Source organism: Cynoglossus semilaevis, chromosome 6, assembly GCF_000523025.1.
Source record: "Cynoglossus semilaevis isolate Cse_v1.0 chromosome 6, Cse_v1.0, whole genome shotgun sequence".
In the NCBI taxonomy this organism is placed as follows: domain Eukaryota; kingdom Metazoa; phylum Chordata; class Actinopteri; order Pleuronectiformes; family Cynoglossidae; genus Cynoglossus; species Cynoglossus semilaevis.
In genome coordinates, this window is record NC_024312.1 from 7,387,561 (window position 1) to 7,407,860 (window position 20,300).

At 39.1% G+C, this 20,300-nt stretch overlaps 2 protein-coding genes across 6 annotated transcripts; one reads left to right on the top strand and one right to left on the bottom strand.

The window, feature by feature from the left end:
- The first annotated feature begins 1,964 nt into the window (after positions 1 to 1,964).
- On the top strand, positions 1,965 to 13,667 carry ptdss2 (phosphatidylserine synthase 2). 5 transcript variants are annotated; one of them, XM_008311699.3, is made up of 13 exons: positions 1,965 to 2,097; positions 2,677 to 3,028; positions 7,000 to 7,101; positions 8,395 to 8,477; positions 8,928 to 8,995; positions 9,265 to 9,399; positions 9,838 to 9,888; positions 10,082 to 10,195; positions 10,287 to 10,405; positions 10,624 to 10,738; positions 10,938 to 11,083; positions 11,398 to 11,583; positions 11,771 to 13,667. In XM_008311699.3, exons 2-13 carry the CDS (start codon positions 2,799 to 2,801, stop codon positions 11,922 to 11,924), a joined length of 1,503 nt encoding a protein of 500 aa, XP_008309921.1. In that variant the 5' UTR covers positions 1,965 to 2,097; positions 2,677 to 2,798; the 3' UTR covers positions 11,925 to 13,667. The 5 variants fall into 5 exon arrangements, with proteins under 5 accessions (XP_008309921.1, XP_008309919.1, XP_008309917.1 ...); XM_008311697.3 differs by having other exon boundaries at positions 1,966 to 2,107; XM_008311695.3 differs by having other exon boundaries at positions 1,969 to 2,107; positions 2,624 to 3,028.
- Positions 13,668 to 14,472: 805 nt separating this feature from the next.
- On the bottom strand, positions 14,473 to 19,542 carry tmem168b (transmembrane protein 168b). Its single transcript, XM_008311701.3, has 5 exons — positions 18,545 to 19,542; positions 16,986 to 17,679; positions 16,447 to 16,589; positions 16,055 to 16,329; positions 14,473 to 15,831 (listed from the first exon to the last, which is right to left on the bottom strand). Exons 1-5 carry the CDS (start codon positions 18,985 to 18,987, stop codon positions 15,284 to 15,286), a joined length of 2,103 nt encoding a protein of 700 aa, XP_008309923.1. The 5' UTR covers positions 18,988 to 19,542; the 3' UTR covers positions 14,473 to 15,283.
- Positions 19,543 to 20,300: the final 758 nt, after the last annotated feature.

Below are 20,300 nucleotides of genomic sequence, written 5' to 3' on the forward strand. Positions count from 1 at the left end.
CAGTTTTCTCCACATGTTGCCTTCATGCTTGAAGTTAGCCATCATGTGACACACCCTGCACTGATTTCCTGCTTGACTTAGTGACAGTTTCCAACTTAATGGTTTACTCCCCCAAATTATATGTTTGTGTTGGTCACAAACTTTTGTTACGCATTAAACAGAAGCAACTGGTGTGGACAAAAAAGCTTCATGTTTTATATATATATACATATATATTCCAATTTGTCTCTGATTAAAAACATTATGTACATACAATTTTTGTTTCTTTTTCTTTTTGAAATGCAGGTATTTTACAACAGGTGTCTGAATAACTAGTTTTATGGGAAATTGTACATTCAAACAAACAAATGACTTGAAGTATTCAGTCCATTCTTCCTTGTCAAATCTCTTTGGCTCCTCCAGATTCGATGGTCTTCTTTCATGGACTACAGACAATTTTTTCATAAAACATAAATCCGAGTTGGTGCAGGTCCATAGCAGTCAAGTTGACCTTCTTCTTTGCCGTCATTTTTTAACCAACTTTCAGTATACATTAGAAACAATTGTGTTTAAAGACAAAACAGAATTGTGCTGGCTGCTGACCTGAGTACTTTGAGTAGTTTGAGATGAATAAAGTGTATTGTTAACAACCATTCATTACATCATTCTGGGATTTAATCAAGTATCTGACAATTGATGTAAAACCTGCAAGATCAAACAAACATTTTCTAGGAGTCTTAAGAACTTTTTGAGGCCTTTTTATAAATAAAAAAATAAATTAGACATAAGCATTGCCTTTTTAATTATTTAAGCAACTTTATAGTTGCTTAGGACAGAAATGCTATGATCGTGGTGGTTTTTACAGTTCTTTGTGGTATGAAGGTATTAAGCACTCTGTGAGAGAAATGGTCATCACAAAAAAAATACTTCAAAGGTACAAACTGACAAAGGTTTTGTATTGAAATACAAATTGTTTCTAATGTCATAAAATCAAACGTTATAAAACAAAAGTTGAGACAAACACCAAAGCCTGAGGGTACTTCTGCTATTCAATTGCGCTTATTAAGTAACAAAACATGTGATGTCAGTGTGTAAGATACACAGGCCGCCACCGCCCTCAGCTCAGCGTGTGCCTTGTTTAGCCTGTGGAGAGTTTTGCCTTAAGCCTTTGGCTGCAGGGACGCAAGCTCACAGACAAAGACACAAACGTGTTGTTCTTTTTTTTCTTCACAGATGTACAAAAAAGATGTCAAAACCCAGTAAAAGCAGAAATGCAAGGTAGAAGAAAAGGAATTGACAGGGCAGAATCCACTGACATTTGTGAGTTGGATAAGACTTTCTTAAGATTTTATTTACTTTAACATGAAAAACCCCTCCGTTTCATGAAAGACATTGTTTAACTACATAAGATTAAATAAAGAAACGTTTAATGTTTTAATACAAAATGGTCCTTACTAGTTGTTTTGTAAATATAGCCAACCATTACACAAGATATATCTAAAATATAGTTTAAAATTGGATAATGTTGACTTGTCTAATAATATTGAAATATAAAATGTATCTTTTTTAATCATCAATAATTTACAGGTAATAAAGTATTATAACAAAACAAAATCATTAAAAGTCAAATCTAAAGAAAAAAACGTATTTTTATTTTCGGAAGTCAATTATGTCGGTAAGCGGAAGTGATGACAAAGAAAACCTAAAACCAAGCATCGTTTAAATAAAATGCTTTTAATAGTTTCACTAAACACCTTGTTTTTTGGATATCTATTTCACACATGCTTTTATTTTTAAAGTTTAAAACCATAACTTATTTTATTGGTGATGTTGCAAAACGAAGTGCAATAACGGATGTTTTAAGATAAATCCACGAGGATAAAATCTTTAGCAAAACACAGAAAATAATCTAATACACAACTTCCGGCGTGGGTTTTTCTTTTGTTCAAAAATAAAACAGCTTCTTTATTTAGCTGTGCACTGTTGTTTGAAAGGGTTATACCGGAAATGACATCAATGTTTTCACGTTCCCTGCAGTGAGCCGTATAAGTCCAAATGGTGTGGTGACAGAGGAGACTCAAGTTATTCGCAACTACAGCATATGGTGTTTCAATTTAGGTGCGACACGGTCAGTCACTAAAATGTGTTTCTCGTATTTATAATGACATTTATATTGTGTCGCACTATTTTAGCATTAGCAACTGTGGGCTTATTTTGTAAGTAACCAAATATTATAAACTGATAAGTCATGTTAGCGTGTCTTCTACTGGGGCAATACACCCTGCAACATAGATGAGTCAATTCAAACGTCAAGTTTTAATGATTGACAACTATGCTATTGTGTAACTAGGCGTTAGAATGTCTAATTAGCCAGGACAGCTAGATACAAACAGCTAACATTGTTAGCCGCCGTTCGTTGCGCACCGGATATTTATGACTTTAAAATGCAGACAGGACACATGCCGTAAAGTGGTCGCCATTGTTGTTCCCTGACAGTTGAGTTGTCTTCCGAAATGGGTTGGCGGCAGTAGGCGGCGTTAGAGAACGAGTCTCGACATCACGCTGCACGCTGTTTTGTAATGTCTGCGCAGGTCATTGCAGGGTGTGTTTCATACTTACTAACATAGCTGGACGTGATTTTCAGGTTTTTCTCCGCCCTCGCTCTTCAATAACGTACATTTGTTCCGACCACCCCAGGATGCTGACAGTCACTTGGGTGGGGCTGCCGCGGATGACTCTCCACGGGAGCAGAGTTCAGGGATAAACCTACCACACAGCGACTATCTCAAGGACTCATAGCGGTGCTGGTCGGTTAAGCCATGGCCAAAGCCGAGGTGAGAAGCGGTATGGCAAACGTGATCCACACTGCGGGAAAATGCGCCACAGCCGTGACTGAGCGGATCGGCGATGGCCCAATGGATGCGGAATGTTGCCTGGGTAAGGGCGCACCGACCAAAGCCAAGGTGATAAAGCAGAACTCCAGAGAGATTCTCTACCGCAAGAACGCAGAATGTGAGGTCTATGATGATGGGACCAACACCTTCTTCTGGTGAGTGATTCCATGCAATGTCAACATTGTAAATGTCAAATGCAGCGCCCTAAATACAGACTACAAGTACGGATTTGAAGGAGACATCAGCAGCCATCATGTGCTTCTTGAAACGTGATTAACAAAATGCACAATGCTCACTAGTGCCATCTTACATTTAAATACAATAGGTGAAATCTTTACTTCTGATAAACTACCTTAGATCTTGGTATCACCAAGTATTTTATTTTATGGCATCAGTATGTAGTATAGCTTTTGTAGTGTTCTTTTGTAAATATTAAATAAATGACAATCAATAACAATACATGTTTTGTAGATATAAGTGTTATTAAAATACACAACGTGACACATAATATAATGCCAAAGAAGTAGCCTGAAGATCCCTAAACAGTTCAGAATTGGCTTGGTTCTGAAAGAACCTGTTGCCTACTTTAGAAATTCATATCAAAATGATCTGGATGACAGAAAATCTTACACAGACACTTTGCTGTAATGATTTTTTTACAGCCTTTTAGACACAGCAATGCCAAAAAGTGTTGGCCCATTTTACTTTGCAACCCAACCTCAACCACAGATAGCTCTGTCTATTTCTAATTTATGCTTTTATATGGCCTTGCATCAACAAAGGGGTGTTTTTGCCACCACACTCAGAACATTCTGTGCAGCACATGCATGTCTTTGGTAACAGCGAATGTGTCACAGGTTTCAAGGTGAACTGATACTCCGGCCCAAATATCCTCCAATGATCATGTCTTATTTAAACAGCACTAGATGGATAAGTTGATAAGTAGTTGATAAGTTGAAACAACATTTTAAGTCCAGTTCGCTTGAGAATGATAAGAAGTTGCAACATGGGGAAAGAATTACAATGCTGTTGGTACATGCACATGTTCCTAGGGTCTCAAGAGCAGGGCTGGTGTGTCAGTAATGTGATTACACTATTTCACAAACTTCCTGTTAAGTTTGCATGTGTTTTTATATTTAATAATAAACAAGAATTCAAACAGACCAACAGAAAACCACCTAGTGACTCATAATGAACAGAGAGCTAATTTTATACAATAAATAACAGGTAGCTCAAGACACACAGTCTATATTTGTAACTCAATGAATGACCAGCATTACTGCACATGTACACGTGGCCACAGCATGTTGACAGGAGCAAAATGCAGGTGAGGCCACGAGGCTGATCTGGAAAAACATTCCCTTCTGCAATTGGTAATTCCGAGCTGCCATGACTCTCAATTTCAGCACTTTGTTGTGCTAAAAGCAGGCAGGATTTAAGAAATATGATTTAAACTACCCAATGTCTTATGTAGTAGATCAAGAAGTTTCTTTGATAGAGAACATTTAATGAGATTTTTTTTCCTGTTTTTCTTTGTTACAGTCTTGGGATTTAGGTTTCCTGTTATTGTATTAGTGAAGGTCACGATACTTTTGTTCATTGAAATGAGCCAACTGAAAACATCCTGGGGTATTGAGAGGGTTTTATAACACCACAGCCCACCAGTTTGACACATAACTAGAAAACAAATGTTATATAAACATTGCACAGCAACATTGCACAGCAAAACAAGCACAGAAGTTTGTCCAAAGTCTCACTGTTAGGCAATTTTGTCACTCTTTTTCACATTTGGTAATAAAAAAAGTGTCCTTTCCTTCAAACTCACATCACATGTCTGGAGCTGAAAAATACAGTACAGGTAAATGATACAACACAATCTGAACACCATTTATAAAAAAGTTACATTTATAACAAAGCAGCTACTCCATTTTGGTTAATAAGTTCTTCCTTTCTGCTTTTGGCTGAAGTCACTAAGCAGTGTGGTCTCACACTGGTTGGTCAACATTTTCCATGCCTGTCAGGTCATAGAGGAGTCAGGTCATAGAGGAGAGCTTAGACTGAAAAAGGCCTCTGTAGTTTTTTTCCCTTCTTGTGTTCTTTGTGAAAACTTGTTGTCATTGTGAATCACTGACAATGAAAACTAATGACACAAAAGTAAGAGCACACCTGATTTACACTAGAAATACAGTGTTCAATAGGAGAGACAGACGTTATGACTATGATTTTTTTTTTTTTTTGTTCATGGTTCGCTGTTATGTACTTTCTTACGGCATAATAATTTCCTGTGTACTTATGAACCACTCCTGACACTGGGCCTTATTGCAGTCCTTTGTATTTACAGTGTAGTGGAGTTTATTGTACAAATCACATAAAAAACATATATACATTTGTCCTACCAACCTAAACTGTACACCACATAACAATAATTAGGGTGCACATAATCTCCGTTAAACTTGACATACATTTACTTAAGTCACCTTCATGTGCTTCTCAAATCAGGGTTTGTTTTGTTTCTAGTAAAACTTTAAACCTAGAGTTACGACTAAATTTCCCCTGTCTACCGAAGGTCCTGCTTTGATTGGTCTGAATTTTATAATAAAAACAAACCGACCAAACCAGGCTTTTGCTTTTGTGGCACTTATTTAATAAACACAGTTCATTCAAACCTCGGTTGGGCTGTTGGGGCTGCCAGTAAGAGCAGCCAGTCTTGTTTTTAGAACTGCAGAATTACAGAGAAACTAGTGAAAAAGGTCACCGTAGTCCTCGCTCAAACAAGGCTGGTATTAAGGTTGTGTTAAGGTTGTCAGGCAACAGAGACACAGTGGCCTGTGTCCCCTGACAAACAGGTTGGATGTTGATAGAACAAAGTGAGGTGATCCTAATAACAGCATTTGTGTGACTAAAAAAACCTGTCTGGACATGGTTCAATCAGCCTCACTATGGGATCAGTGCATGTGTACAGTAATAAATCAAAACGCATCGTCAATGTTATATGCAGACAGTCACAAAAGATACATTGTAACAATCATTACTGAATGAATATATCCTCCGCAACAAGTAGAGCAGTGACTAAAAACTGTTATTTACTCACTGCAAATTATTTAAAAAACATATTTATATTTAAAAAAACAAAAACACAACAATCATTAAACAACTGTCTTCATATGACTGGACTACTTGGGACCAATGTTGACATTGTTCCAGTGCCTCAAACAGTTTTTCTTAATGAACGCAAAAACATATTGTCTGGCTGAAGCAGCTGAACAGCACCTGCCCTGCATCACTGATCTCTGGGGGGGAATTGTGTCAGGTGCACGACAGCAATGGTGCTCTGGGACATGGTTTCCTGTTTACACACTGCTTGTCTGGTATGAGCTTTAAAGCTGACTTAATTGTATAGTCAACGGGGAACAAAACACATCCCACCAAATATCCAAAATCACTGTATACAGTTCTATTGGATTTGTTTTCCTTGTTAGCAAACATGTGGCTGAGTGTTCTTTTACCCCCAGTTATCCCCCAGTTGTTCTTGTGTAATTAGGTGTTTAAGTGACGCTTTGGTTATGTAGCCGGTTAAGATACATTTTAAGACGGAGTGGTCTGTTTCTGGTTATTTAGAACACTGGTTCTTCCAGTGTGCTCACACAAATTCTCACACTGCTTTTAACCTACAACAATATATGATTTTCCAGGAACCACTAGTATGCACAACATTAAAATTAGGCAGCAGCTAATATAGCAAATATGTATAGTATATAAAACTAGAGACCACAATGGGCCGCACACCACAGGTTCAGTGCCACTTTTGAACCACGGGTTGATCTTTAGCACAAACACGAGAACAGTTCTATGACCAAAGGCCAAGGTTTCTTCCCCGCTTTATCTGTGGGTTTTAAGTCGTTAGTAAACAACACATCATTCAACCTGAAGCTAAGCTTAAGCAAAGAAATGTTGTTAATGCATTAATAGGAGAATTACGGTTCAGGCTCACCCTTCTCGAGACTAGAACAAAATATTGTATTGAGTTCTATGGATAACTGGTGTTGCAGTTTCTGAACTAATTCAGAACAAATTAATATTGTGTCTGATATTTGTGTAAGAATATTGTCCTTTTCCTCTTTTACAGGCGGGCTCATACTGTGACTGTCCTCTTTATACTCACCTGTGCTCTAGTTTATGTCACACTCTTGGAGGAGACCCCCCAGGACACAGCCTACAACACTAAAAGGTCAGTGAATTCTCCTTTTTCCTGTTTGTCCCTGCAGAATAAAGCAGACGGTACAAAATCTGACCTGCTGCAGATATGCTTCTAAAAGCAGCTCCAGTTTTTCTGTCCCTCTCTGTGTGTTCATAACGACACTAAGAGTCCATCCAAGTGATGGCAACGGCTGATGACATTTCTGTTTAATGTTCTGTTGTGGGTCATGTCAGGTTGTCAGTCACACACCAAAGAAGGGGTCACAGCACATGCCAGCTAATGAGTACAGCAGTGTTTTGTTAGCTTTGCTATCATTAGCCAAAAAGCCCCCAGTACATGGTGAGATGCAGGAGTCACCGGTGAAGCTTTGTACTTAGCTTTAACTGTTGGATCAACAGGCAGATAGTTGCAGCAATGTTGGTGTTGTGCTGATCTGTTGTACTTAGCAGGATTTGCTGCCATCAGCACCGTCTGGCTCTTAGGGATTAATACATGTGACCTTCTTCCCAGAAGACACATACACAGTGAGTCAGATTAAAAACACTTGACTAAACAGACATTGTGACAAGTTTGTGTTCTTGTAACCACAATCTAACACTGATACAATCCCAATCACGTGCATTCTTATTGTCAGGCTTATTAGCAACATGCTAATAGGGGATATATACAGTAATTTCTGGACAGTGTTTGTAATCACTGACCTTCTCCAAATTGGGGGATGACCCAAACATCTAACCCAACCCAACTCAAAAAATTACCCATGGGCCACGTGTCCCTAAAACGGCCTCAAACTGGTTCAGTTTGTGGTCAGTTGAGAAATGCGGAGAGAAACAGAGAGAATCCCAGTTGGCGAGTAATCAGAAATTCCTACCAATGACAGACTAAGAATGTAACACGCTCTGTAGCCTAGCAATGTGCAACCAACAATGCATCACTTGTGTTTCTAGACAAATTGTGTCTAAGAGTTTTAACAGTTCACTATATACTTTAAGTCATTCTTAAAGTACAAATGAGGAAATATCACCTTAAATCATTAGTTTTAAGTTAGCAGTTTTATTACATTGTAAACCTCAGGATCCAAATAGATTTAGTCGGCAATCAGTGTGCTGTGCTGCTGAAAACCTGTCACGTTTTTCATAACATTGATTACTTTTGGGCCAAATGTTGTAGTTGCCTCCTGATGATTGGCTACTAGCTGAATCCCTTGAAAATATGGTCAAACTAAATATATATTTGAATAGTTAGGTTTTAAAACCTCTCAAACTTTTAAAGAATATATGGGAAATTAATAAATTGGATTCAGTTTACTGTGTTTCCTTTTAGGGGGATTGTAGCCAGCATCCTGGTGTTTCTCTGTTTTGGAGTGACACAAGCCAAAGATGGACCTTTCACCAGACCACATCCAGGTACAAGAGTGCATTGATCACTTACACTTTACCAGTACTGCATTATTGCTTTGTATGAAAGTAACCCATTCTCATGTTTTGACACATGGATATCAGTGTTGTCTTTTACTTTCTCGGAGGATGGTCTGCATTGGTGGACATTGACAATGGGGGTGGATGTGATTCAAGAAAAAAAAAATTACAATTGCATTTGTTTGAAGTGACAAGTAGTTAACATTTATTTTAGCCACTGTTGCTACATTGTTAGAAGGGAAGACTAAAGGTTTCTGTTTGGTGTTTGTACAGAGGGACTGTGTCTCAACACCTTCACTTGTTTAACCAGACCTGTTTAACAAGGTTATGTTGATGTTGGCCTGGTTGTTCTGCAGCTTTCTTACCCGAAGAAAAAAAGATTTGTCACGATCCACTAAATGTCATAAATTACTAATATTTCTGTCTTTTTCTCCACAGCCTACTGGCGTTTTTGGCTCTGTGTCTCTGTCGTCTACGAGCTCTTCCTCATCTTCATCCTGTTTCAGGTTGGTGTTGGTGCAACAAAAATGTATTTTAAGAGTGAGCAAATTAAATCAAAACATCATCACACAGAACCATATGTCAGTACCACAGGCCATTGTTAGTTGACATTGATATTGGCATTGGTGTAAACAAAACACAAACAAATAAAATAAAAAGAAATATTTTGAGAAACAGCAGACATAGAAGAGTTTTTACAGACAATGAGTTTGTGTGCAGTTTTCCACAGCACATTAATGACATGACATTTGCTGTTTTTCCATAATGTTGACAGACGGTGCATGATGGACGACAGTTTATGAAGTACATTGACCCCAAATTGGGTGTGCCCCTCCCAGAGCGAGACTATGGAGGAAACTGTCTCATCTATGACCCAGGCAACACCACCGACCCCTTCCACAACATCTGGGTGAGTTCCACTGTTTCACCCATGCTTTCATGTCATATCATTATTTGAACCGTTTCTCTTTTTTTAAAAATCTCTGACTTGGTCTTTGTCTTTTGATATATTATTTGCTCATTTTCCTTAGCCAATGTTCTGCATTTTTGTGCAAATTAAGGAGGAGTGATTAAATATAAACAAGCTGGAGAGAAATTAAAAAAAAATTCCAAAAGAATAATCATCTTCTTTATTCCTGTATTATTGCCTATTGTCTCAAATGTATAAGACAAAAATTTTAAAAAGTGTCTCTCAATTAAATTAACTTTATAATAAAAAAACACCTTTTTATTTATACACCCCATGTGTTTTTAAAAGATGTGATATAATGGAGTGATTGCATTGCAATTAAACTGATATTACAAACCCCAATTTTTTTTTATTTAGAAGTGTTTCTTTTTTCTGTAGGACAAGATGGACGGTTTTGTCCCAGCCCACTTCCTGGGATGGTATATAAAGGTACTGTATATTTCACTGTTTTAAATGACCTGAACAACTTAAAACCAAACATTTTCTCTCTCTTGCAGTTGGTCGTTGACCATAATCATGCATTTACAGCTATTTTTAGCTTGTGTCATAGGAATAAAGACAACATATTGGTCCATAATTTAAAAAAAAAATTCTTCCTGCTTCTGCCGTTCTTCTCCCTCAGACTCTGGTGATCAGGGACTGGTGGATGTGCATGATAATCAGTGTGATGTTTGAGTTCCTGGAGTACAGCCTGGAGCATCAGTTACCAAACTTCTCAGAATGCTGGTGGGACCATGTACGTCAGTTTCTTACACATGTGCATCTTTAGCTCCATCCCTGCTGTGGTGGAGTCATTACGCCTGTATGATCTTTGTCTCACATTTCAGTGGATCATGGATGTGTTGGTCTGTAACGGCCTGGGAATTTACTATGGAATGAAAACCTTGGCCTGGTTGTCGATGAAGCCCTACCAGTGGCAGGGCCTGTGGAACATTCCTACATATAAGTATGACAACTATCTTCTTAACTGGCCAGATTTTAATTCATTCATCAATAACAGCCATACTGATACATACTACATATAAATGATGGTTTTTGATTCATTTATACAACTCTTTTTACTTTCTTTGCTGGTTTTAGATGTAAATACATTGCGGATGTTGTCAACATTACAGTGAACCTAAAGTGATTTCTCCCTCCATGTGATTTTTGTGTTCTTCTCAGGGGCAAAATCAAACGAATAGCTTTCCAGTTTACGCCTTACAACTGGGTGAAGTTTGAGTGGAAGCCAGCGTCTAACCTTCGTCGCTGGCTCGCCGTGTTGGGCATAATCTTTATGGTAAGAATGGACCAAATGTTAGTGGCTGTGTTACAGTCAGTTGCAAAAGTCAGGGTTGAGTACCTCTCTTTTTTGAGTGTGTTTTGTTTCATTCAATACCCAAAAGTGTTTTTATTTATGAATTGTCAGTATCGTAGTAGCTGTTTTTGCATACACACACACACACACACACACAGACTGGTGTTTACTTCTTTCACAGTTCCTCTTGGCAGAACTGAACACTTTCTACCTGAAGTTTGTCCTGTGGATGCCTCCTGAACACTACCTGGTGCTGCTCCGTCTGGTGTTTTTTGTAAACGTTGGAGGGGTGGCCATGAGGGAGATCTATGACTTCATGGATGACCCGTGAGTAGTCGACCAGTAATTCCACTCCTCACATGTACCGACAGGCTGAGTTAACTCATTGTGTTAGACACACAGAAACTGGAACAGCCACCACTTACAAAGATATTACTTGTTGCCATGTTACACAAGGCACTGTGTGGATGTGACATCCCACAGCTCACGGTGTGAAAAGTTTATTATTGGACATGGAACATTGTGTAACAGATTGTCATCAGTGTCAGAATTTTGGTAGTTGTTTTTGCATTTCTTCTGTAAAACTTACAGCTGTGTAACTGTTATATAACAATGTTATTTATGCCGACCCTAACCCCTAGAAAATTCCACAAGAAGCTGGGCCAGCAGGCCTGGCTGGTGGCAGCCATCACCGTGACAGAGTTCCTGATTGTGGTCAAGTACGACCCCAACACCATCATGCTGCCCATTCCCTTTTTCATCATACAGTGCTGGTTTCTGGGAATCCTCCTCATCCTCATCTGGACACTCTGGAGGTTTTTCATTCGGTAAAGAAAAATGTGTGGCAACCTCAAATCATTTGCCTTTTGTAGTGGAACCAATGTGTAGAAATCTTGTTAAAAAAAGCAGATATTGACTAATTAAGGAAGAAAAACGTAGTTGTTTTCATTAATAGAAAAGTATAATAGAAACAAACCGGTATTCTCACAGCTGCACCTCTTTTTCGTCTCTCAGGGACATCACACTACGATACAAAGAGACCCGCCGACGCAAACAGGAAACGCCCGGTGATGAGGACCGTCCTCTGGGCAACGGCAGCACCTCTCCCCCTTCTGGGCGCAGCAAACTGAACGGCAGCTCGGACACTCTGCGGCAGAGGAAGTCCTGAGGACGAGCGAGGATCCAGAGGAGGTGGCTTCACTGCTGCTGAAGGAGACAGACGGACAGGAGGTTTGGAAGGAGAGTAAATTATTAAGGATGAAGGAGAATTTCGACACTGACACACACAGAAGGATACGTTCTTGCCAACTGTCCACCGTTTCTGTGAACCAAGTAGACATGCAGTGAAAAAGAGGGTGTAAAAATGTCATCGGTGCATCGTGTAGTTATAGTTGTACCACAGGGATTTACCTCATTTATTTTTTAAAAGGAAACATTCATTTACAATTATGTAAAATGATGAGGAGGGAAAAAAGATGAGTCAAAAAAATAAACACTGGGATCGTGATCCTTACTGGAAAAAAAATCATAGTTATTTTCTTAAGTCTTGATTTGAACTGATGCAGCTGGGAAAAATCAGAGTCCAAACAACACGCTGCAGATTTGATGACTGAACTGGTTCCCATTCATTGTCCACTGCAGTGCAGTTCTTTTCGGATTTATTTTTATTTTTCACTGCAGAATTGTCCAAAGCCACTGTAAAAGCTGTTCTTGGTTAGTAATAACACATTTCTTCACTCAGTTTAGATGCTCTCTTTTTTCCATTTTCTTACACGTAAAATTGAACTTGAAGGGAAGGAAACACACACGTTACACTTTGTCTATAAAAACAACAAGTTTGTATAAACATAAATGAAACCGCGTCATAGATATTTAACTTCAGATATACGCAGTAGATGACTATAGTTTGGGTATTTTTTGTAGATGTTTTGTTAGTACTGTGGGTGTTTGCCTCCGGTAAGTCAAATGTGGACAGAAAATTGCAGATGAATCAGATCAGCGACAATCACACTGACGCAGTGCTGTGTCGAACTTTTCTTAGTTGGTCACGTGTAGAAACTGTATCGTTTAATTCACTCAAGTCAAAATGTGAATTTATTATTTCAATCCTTTTTACACTTTTTAGTTCTCTGTAAAATTCCAACTTGTGTGATGTTTGGTGGAGAGTCTAGTCAAGCTAACTATACCTTGAGAAGGAGAAATGGAGCTTGTGATGAGGTGCAGAGCGAGAACAAGTTTTTGTAACCATATTAGAGGAGCAGAGGAAGATAAGAGTGATGACAGATTGACGAATCAGCCAAAACTTTAATCTTCTATTTGGTAAAAGCCATAAATGCTGCCCTGTTACACTGAAGCTGCTCAGGCCACTGTTGAGTCTTATTTAAACTGTCAGTTTTATGTGAAGGTGAATCTTAAAGCTACCGTCTTAAAGTTTTGATTTGGGACTGATCCAGCACATTCATGGTCCTGTCCCAAATCAACTTTAGAAAAAGAAAAAAACTACACTTTTACGACTCCATCATTTATGCAACACTGGATGTATTTACCTTGCTTTAATTAAATATAAAACTTAAGACTTTACTTTTTTTATTTAATTGTTTTAATAACATCATTTCTCATTAGTTTTCAGGGTTGTTTTTTTGTTTGTTTTTTACATTTTTGAATCAATCAACGATGTACAAATGAAACAAGGCAAGGGATATAAAAAAAAAGCTTCTCTTGAGAATGCCTGCCTCTAGTTTCTAAATAAATAATATGGTTCCAATAAGGGATTAAAGTTGTGCAACAAAATATGATTTATATTAGAAAATGCAAGAATCTTGATTAGACCCGTGTGTTTCTCTCCTGTTGACGTCCTGGCTGACAGTGAATCAGACATTGATGACTCTAAATCATAAAGTTGTTTCTTGGGCCGCTGTGTTAACATGCTCTTGTTATTTCTCCTGAATGTATTTAGCAAAATCTGCTCTTTACTAATAAGTTGGGCCTTTGTGTCCGTTAATGTATTTAATTGGCTAAGACCAATGAGCTGATGAACTATTGGTCTGTTCCATCTGCAGTTTTGAAAACAGATTGATGGGCGACTTTATAACCATAAAAAATCTAATTTTTTTTATTTACAAAAAAACTTGGCTTGTTTTTCTTACATTTCTTCTTAATCGCTGTAAAACTTCTATTACAGCAATATTATGTTTTGACTCTTGAATAACGTCGTTTAACCCGGAAGTAAAAAGAGCACTAGTTGAAGAGTAGTTGTAATCCCTCTTATATACGCATGGGGGCGACAGAGGACTGTTCACTCGCTGCTATATACAGCATATATAGTGTATATATACTGTATATAGTTCACATATGCTGTAGATAAACAGATTAGTAATGTAATAATATTGACCGTTTTTGGCAGCTTCCTTCTGTCGTAAAATGTAGTCGATATTTTGTACTACATTATAGATATAAGTCGATCTGGTCAACGTGTATAATTTCTAATCCTAAAAAAAACACTTTGCTGTGACTATGTTGTGCAACAACAGAAATATAAATTTGTGTTATTTTTGTGATAAAAGATAATCAAAAACAAATTGACAACACGGCACTACTGCCATTATTTGAATGTTGAAATATATGTTTGCTGCTGTTGGTGAATTTTATTTGGTGGTAACATTATTAAAAATGTCTCTCTTAGTCTTGAACTCTGGCTTAGAAGAAGGCAAACTGGATGACAAAAAACATTTATTAGATTCAAAGCAAGTGGTTCATTCATGGAAAGTGACAGGTTTGAACTTGGCACTCAGTAATTACTAGTCAATAATTCAATACTCAATGCAAATAAATGATAAACAGTTTTCATGGTTTTACAAAAAACCTTTAGAAAAACACTTTTAAACAAGCGTTAAGAAAATGCATTTTTCATAGTGCACACAACTTAAATAACCGTATTATAAAGGTTCTATCTTATAAATTTTGCACATGAGTTGAGCTGCTATATTCAGTAAAAGGCTGAGTGGGCACAAAGATAAGGAATTATTGGCTTAGGCAGTGAACTGTATTTTATTGCATAGTTTCTCACAAGGGTATATAGGATATTTGATTGGTTCATAGAAAAGGAGTGCATAATATTCTCACAGCTTTCACAAGTGTAGGAATTCAAAGACAAATATTTTACTCTTTAAAGTACAAAATGTGCTCTAGAAAACTCAATATAATTTCAACCTGAGATTTTTTTTCTCGAAATGTACCAAAGCTTCTTTGGTTTAAAGATTAAGAATGTCAGTCGAGTGACCTTGATGTTCTTTGGTGGGTTGTGATAAGGCACTGTGAGGAGTAAATGTGCTCAGTCTCAAATAAAAACATCTGACAGGGATTTCTAAGTTACAACCACACATTATTGAAAATAGGAACGCTGATAGTTAACTGACAAGTTTAAATCATTAATCAGTAACTCGTTAGTTTTGCAGTAACAAAAACAAATGCGGTAGTTGGGGATTTGACCCAGTTTTCCGTCTAGTTATAATATATTGCATATTTCCTCTAAGATCGGACCAGTTTAAAGCCTTGGCCAGTGTCCAGTATGGCTGGTGGAAACCAGTTGAGTTTGATTCTCTTGAGACATCTTAGGCAAAAGTTACCAACGCCCAGGAAATTCATGGTCCCGCACCACAGCGCACATTGCACCACCGGGTACGTGACGCGGGGATAGTACATGTTCCAGTGGTTGGTGATGTCACTGTCGTTGGGCAGATGTAACGAGTAGTCACTCCAGTGTTTAGAGATGCCGTATGTGGCGGAGACTGCCCTTCCCCTCTGTGACCACTGGATGCTGCTGTCAGAGTTACAGTTGTACTCCACCCACTGGGCTGTGAAGTCACCGAGCTGCGGGGGATCCTGTTGCTCCATGTCTGTCACTCTGGCCAGAGTCGCTCCCTGCACAGCCAAATACTGTCCCTCCACTTTCTTGATGTCCCTCACCCACACTGAGGAGTTGTCACAGTCCAGCACCAGAATGAGGCGTGAACTGAAGCTGCCGTTCTTCTCCCTCCACCACTCTAGGATGTTCTCCAGCCGTAGGGTGTCTCCTCCTGAACATCAAACATGTCAAAGGTAACGTATGAGATTTTGTTTTTGGTAAATACAGTAAAAACAGTTTCTTATAGTTTGATACTAGAAATGTGTGGAAGTGTGTGCAGCTGCAGTGAACCTTCCCTCTGCTGCTATTTTTTCCCCTTTTTTGAAAGCTGTTTGAGACACTGGTTCATCTGTTATTTCAATGCTTTAACATGTAAAAACGGACTCTTCTTTCACCTGCCAGTGCCCACTCCCCAGTCCTGTGGGTGTGTCCACTGTAGAAGATCAGATAGGTGTCATGACGTGGCCCATCCGCTGTTCGTAGGTCTAAGAAGGACTTGATCTTGGCCTGAAGAGCCTCCAGGGTCACCCCGCTGGTGGAATAGTCACAGCCAAACGTCTCAATCAGGTGATGAGCGAAGAAACGCTGCACATTGTTCAGCATGCATGTAGAGCGTTTGTTCAGCTCATGCACTTGGTCTGGAGGCAGCAGCAAAGGTTGACCGTCAGGGCTGCAAGACAGAACAGAAGTAGTGTTTACATCATGTCTGTGATGTACAAAATACAGGCGTACTTGCACCAGACTTGGCAATAGTTTATAGTCAAAACAATGTTACAAGTGACTGAACCTGCAGTAGTTGGTGGGAATAACCAGGGCGTAGCCCACACAGGTCCCTCCCAAGCTGTTTCCCAGCTCGTAGAACAGTCCGTGGAACAAGGTCTCCAGAGGCAGAACAAATAGGAACATGCTCACAAAGATGCTGCTGGACGCCTGTGCAGATAACAATGTGGTTGATATTTTGAAAATGAAGTAATTACAGGAGCCACTGTTAAATTCACAACTATAAATATATATACTGTATAAAGACTTTTCTGTTGATGTCAGTTTTGTTTTGGAAATAGGTCAGGTCATGCTTATCATATATCCTCGACATTGCATGACATCATAACCATACATAATCCTTTAAAGAACTAATCCTGTCACAGTTATTTTATTGTGTTTGCCAGAAATTGAACATTGCTAATGGGTTAGGCACTTAACCTTAGGTGTAAACCCTATGGGTACTAAAAAGCTCAGACATTGCTCATAGAGAAATCACTGCTACTTGCCCTGAATCTAAATCTGATGTGTCTGTATAATAAACTTGTGGTGTCTTGCTTTCCATACCTGCCAACAAAGAGCAGCCACAGCCACGGTGGTCGCCAGCGTGAACATCACCAGACGTTCATTGATGAGACAGAAGTGTCTCATTCCCTTTGAGGCCATGATCTTGTCCAGTCCACTGATCCCTGAACCCTGGAAGATGCAGAGCCGCTGGCAGTCGCTGAGCTTAGTGTGAAAGCCCCACACCGTGATGATGAACACCAAGTGGCAGATGGACCACAAGAGTACACACACTATAAACCCTGGAATCAGAAGGTACCACTGGTCCAGGTCTCGGAGCTTTTGGGAGGCCAGAACAATAAAGATCACCTCCACCACCAGCAGTGGCAGGAGGGACAGCCGACGCCACAGGCCCCGCCACACCAGGAAAGGCTGCCAACGCTCTGTCACCGAGAGGCCACTGAAGTAGACATCCAGCAGAGGGTCGCAGATAAGCTGGCTGAAGAAGCAGGCGAGGGCGAAGGGGTTGATGTCGATTTGTAGAGACTTGAAGAACAGCACTCCGGTGACAACGGTAAAGCAAACTAGGTTGTGAACGGCAAATATTGCCTTCATCCTGAGAGCGACCATGACTGCAGCCAGTGCCACCACCAGCACCATCACACTCAGAGACTTATGAAGGAGCAGCACTGTGCTGGCGATGGCAAAACCTGCCAGCTCCTGTCGCTCAGCTGAGGTGAGAAACGCAGGACGGTACCTGGAAGTAGGGACATTATTAGTACTGAAATTATGTATTCTTAGGATTATTTTTCATATAATCTAATGTGTTTATATATATATGAGAAACAGACTTTTATCTGTACTTTTCTTTATTGTAGGTTGAATGTGCAAGTGTCAACAAGGACTGTGTGTAGACAAAGAACTGGTCCAACACCAAGGTTTCCTTACGTCATTCTCATTGTTGGCTAATGAAACCTGCAGCTACAAACCAAACCACTTAGGGAAGTCTGTTAGAAAGTACTTTTTACTAGTAGCTATGCTCAACATTTTATTTCAAGCACAATGCAACATGAACCTGTTCTCAGAGTGCTTTGTGTGAGTTAAATTTAAAAATATTGAACCACCAGCATAAACCTACTGGTTTTTGCATACTATGAGATATCTGTCTCCATTAGAGCAACTGAAGCGAAAATACGCTTGGTCAACCACAACTATGGAATGAGACTGCAGCAGTGCAGGTCCAGTCAGTTTGACTGGTATCAACTTTATCTTAAGCAACGTCATACCTGCAGTTCAGCGTACATGACAGGCTGAACAAACACTTCTTCTCTGAGCTAAGATACACAGTCATGGAGTCTTGAACAGACAAAGTACATGTTTGTTCAACCCAAGATGTTGCCTTTGTAACAGCCAAACTGTTGTGAAGTAGAATAATTTAACTATGAGATAATTGATCTCTCTGATATGTTTCTGTTAAGGTCCCTATAATTTAAAAAAAAAATCAGTAATGTCGGAGATGATTCCTAGATGTAATGAAGGATTTGAGGATTGTGGGTGTGGAAGGAGAGGGAGCAAATTATGAGGTGAGAGGAATAATACATTGAATAATTGAATAAAAATACCTGGCACATCCCAGCAGTCTCTCCAGCAGTGCCCACAGCGTCCTCAGAGCTATACTGGCCAGCAGCATGTAGTTCGCTGCCTGCTCCTTCACGTCGTCCTGTAGAGCGTTGTTGTTTAGGAGACAGAGCAGACCCAGAAGAAAGCCGTACCACAGGTGGAGGAGGCTGAGGCTGACCCTCTCCATGTTGAAGTAGTAGTACAATATACATGATACCCCCAAGACAAACAGCGCCAGCACAAAAATGACGAGAAGAGTGGACTCGGCTGTCTTCTCCCAGCGGGCATACAGTCCCAGACACAGAGCCAACAGCAGATTGAGCCCGGACAAGTAGCCCAGCCATCGTACGGATGACCACATGCTCACCTCTCCGTTCACCTCCTCCAGCCGGGTCATGGATGCATGCAAACAGTGGCTAACACAGTAGCGCATGAAACGACACATTTTTGCAAGAACCACCGGCCACAAAAAGACGGAAACAAGGCGCTTTGGTGAGTAAATGTCAATGTTTTGTGAGATAAAATCCCTGAAATACGCGAGCTTTGGAGTTAAGCTGCTAGATTAGCTTCGGTTAGCTTTCAGCGGCGCATCTTTGCACCGGTCACCGTTAAAACATACTTTTACATTTTGGATATCTAAGTAAAGTTTTTGTACGCCATATGTATTGAGAAAGGTCAATACGTGGCTCCAAGAGGACAGCTGCCAAGTCTGTAAAAGACGACGTAGTTGGAAAAAACTTTTTGTCACGTCAAAAGTTTTTAGTCAAGTAACAGACGCCATGACAGTTCCTAAAGTACGGCAAGCAATTGGTGTTATATGTCGCGTAAGCACAAACTCTCTGTATCCCGGATTAAACGCTTAATTAGTTTTAAATTATGCTAGTTATAAGGTGTAATAATGCGAGTTAATGGTTACTCATTTGCAACCTTATTAAAAAGTTATTAATGTTAATACCAGTTCTGTGTTCGTTTACTATACTAACACGGACCCACGAAGGTATTTTTGTTACATTGCTTTCGTCTTCATTTCCTCTTTTATATATATACAAAAACAAAACAGTATACAAAGTATACAAAACAGTTAATGTGTACATTGTTACAGATCATCTTCATTTCATCATGCTGATAAGAGTTACTCAGTGTTGTCAGTGCCATGTCATTTTCTGCTGTCATGTTGCATTTACCTTTAAAACATTTTTTAACTTAACTGAAACCCGTTCACATGTTTACTACTATTTGCATTGTATACATATAAAAAACACATTCTTACATTAGACAAACTTCAAATACAGCTTTTACTTGCTTAAGTAAAAGATGGAAGTAATGAAACAGTAGGCACAGTTTAGAACCTTGTCGGTTTGTAGATAAAAATTTAAAGTCAAAAAGATCAAAGACAAATGGGGAAAATGTTCGTTTTTAAGGATGAATTATTTTTTTCAAGTACCCTCTTTTAAATTCTAAATACCCTTCCCTTCAGATAATTCTTTTTTCTGTAGAATTCTAAAGGAATGTCCTTTTGTACCAGTTCAAAATCTGTTTGTCCTTTATTATAGGACTTAATAATAATTTTTATCAGATTTGCCGAGGCAAAAAGAATCAGAATGAGACAAGAAGGTAAGAAGACCATATTAATAATTAAAGGGGAAGGACTAAATTGCTACAGCAATTATATTAAATTCAAAGACAACAAAAATCAGACACAAATGTTCTTAAAGACACAACAGTCAAGACTATTTTGTTACTCTGTACCTGTGACAT

Excerpts from the sequence above, each read along its gene's own strand:
- ptdss2 (XM_008311699.3), top strand. The coding sequence starts at position 2,799 with ATGGCCAAAGCCGAGGTGAGAAGCGGTATGGCAAACGTGATCCACACT. Across the intron at positions 9,400-9,837 it reads ACCCCTTCCACAACATCTGG|GACAAGATGGACGGTTTTGT; the intron begins GTGAGTTCCACT and ends TTTTTTCTGTAG. Across the intron at positions 11,084-11,397 it reads TATGACTTCATGGATGACCC|AAAATTCCACAAGAAGCTGG; the intron begins GTGAGTAGTCGA and ends CCTAACCCCTAG.
- tmem168b (XM_008311701.3), bottom strand. The coding sequence starts at position 18,987 with ATGTGTCGTTTCATGCGCTACTGTGTTAGCCACTGTTTGCATGCATCC. Across the intron at positions 17,680-18,544 it reads AGACTGCTGGGATGTGCCAG|GTACCGTCCTGCGTTTCTCA; the intron begins GTATTTTTATTC and ends CCCTACTTCCAG. Across the intron at positions 16,590-16,985 it reads TGGCTGCTCTTTGTTGGCAG|GCGTCCAGCAGCATCTTTGT; the intron begins GTATGGAAAGCA and ends TTATCTGCACAG.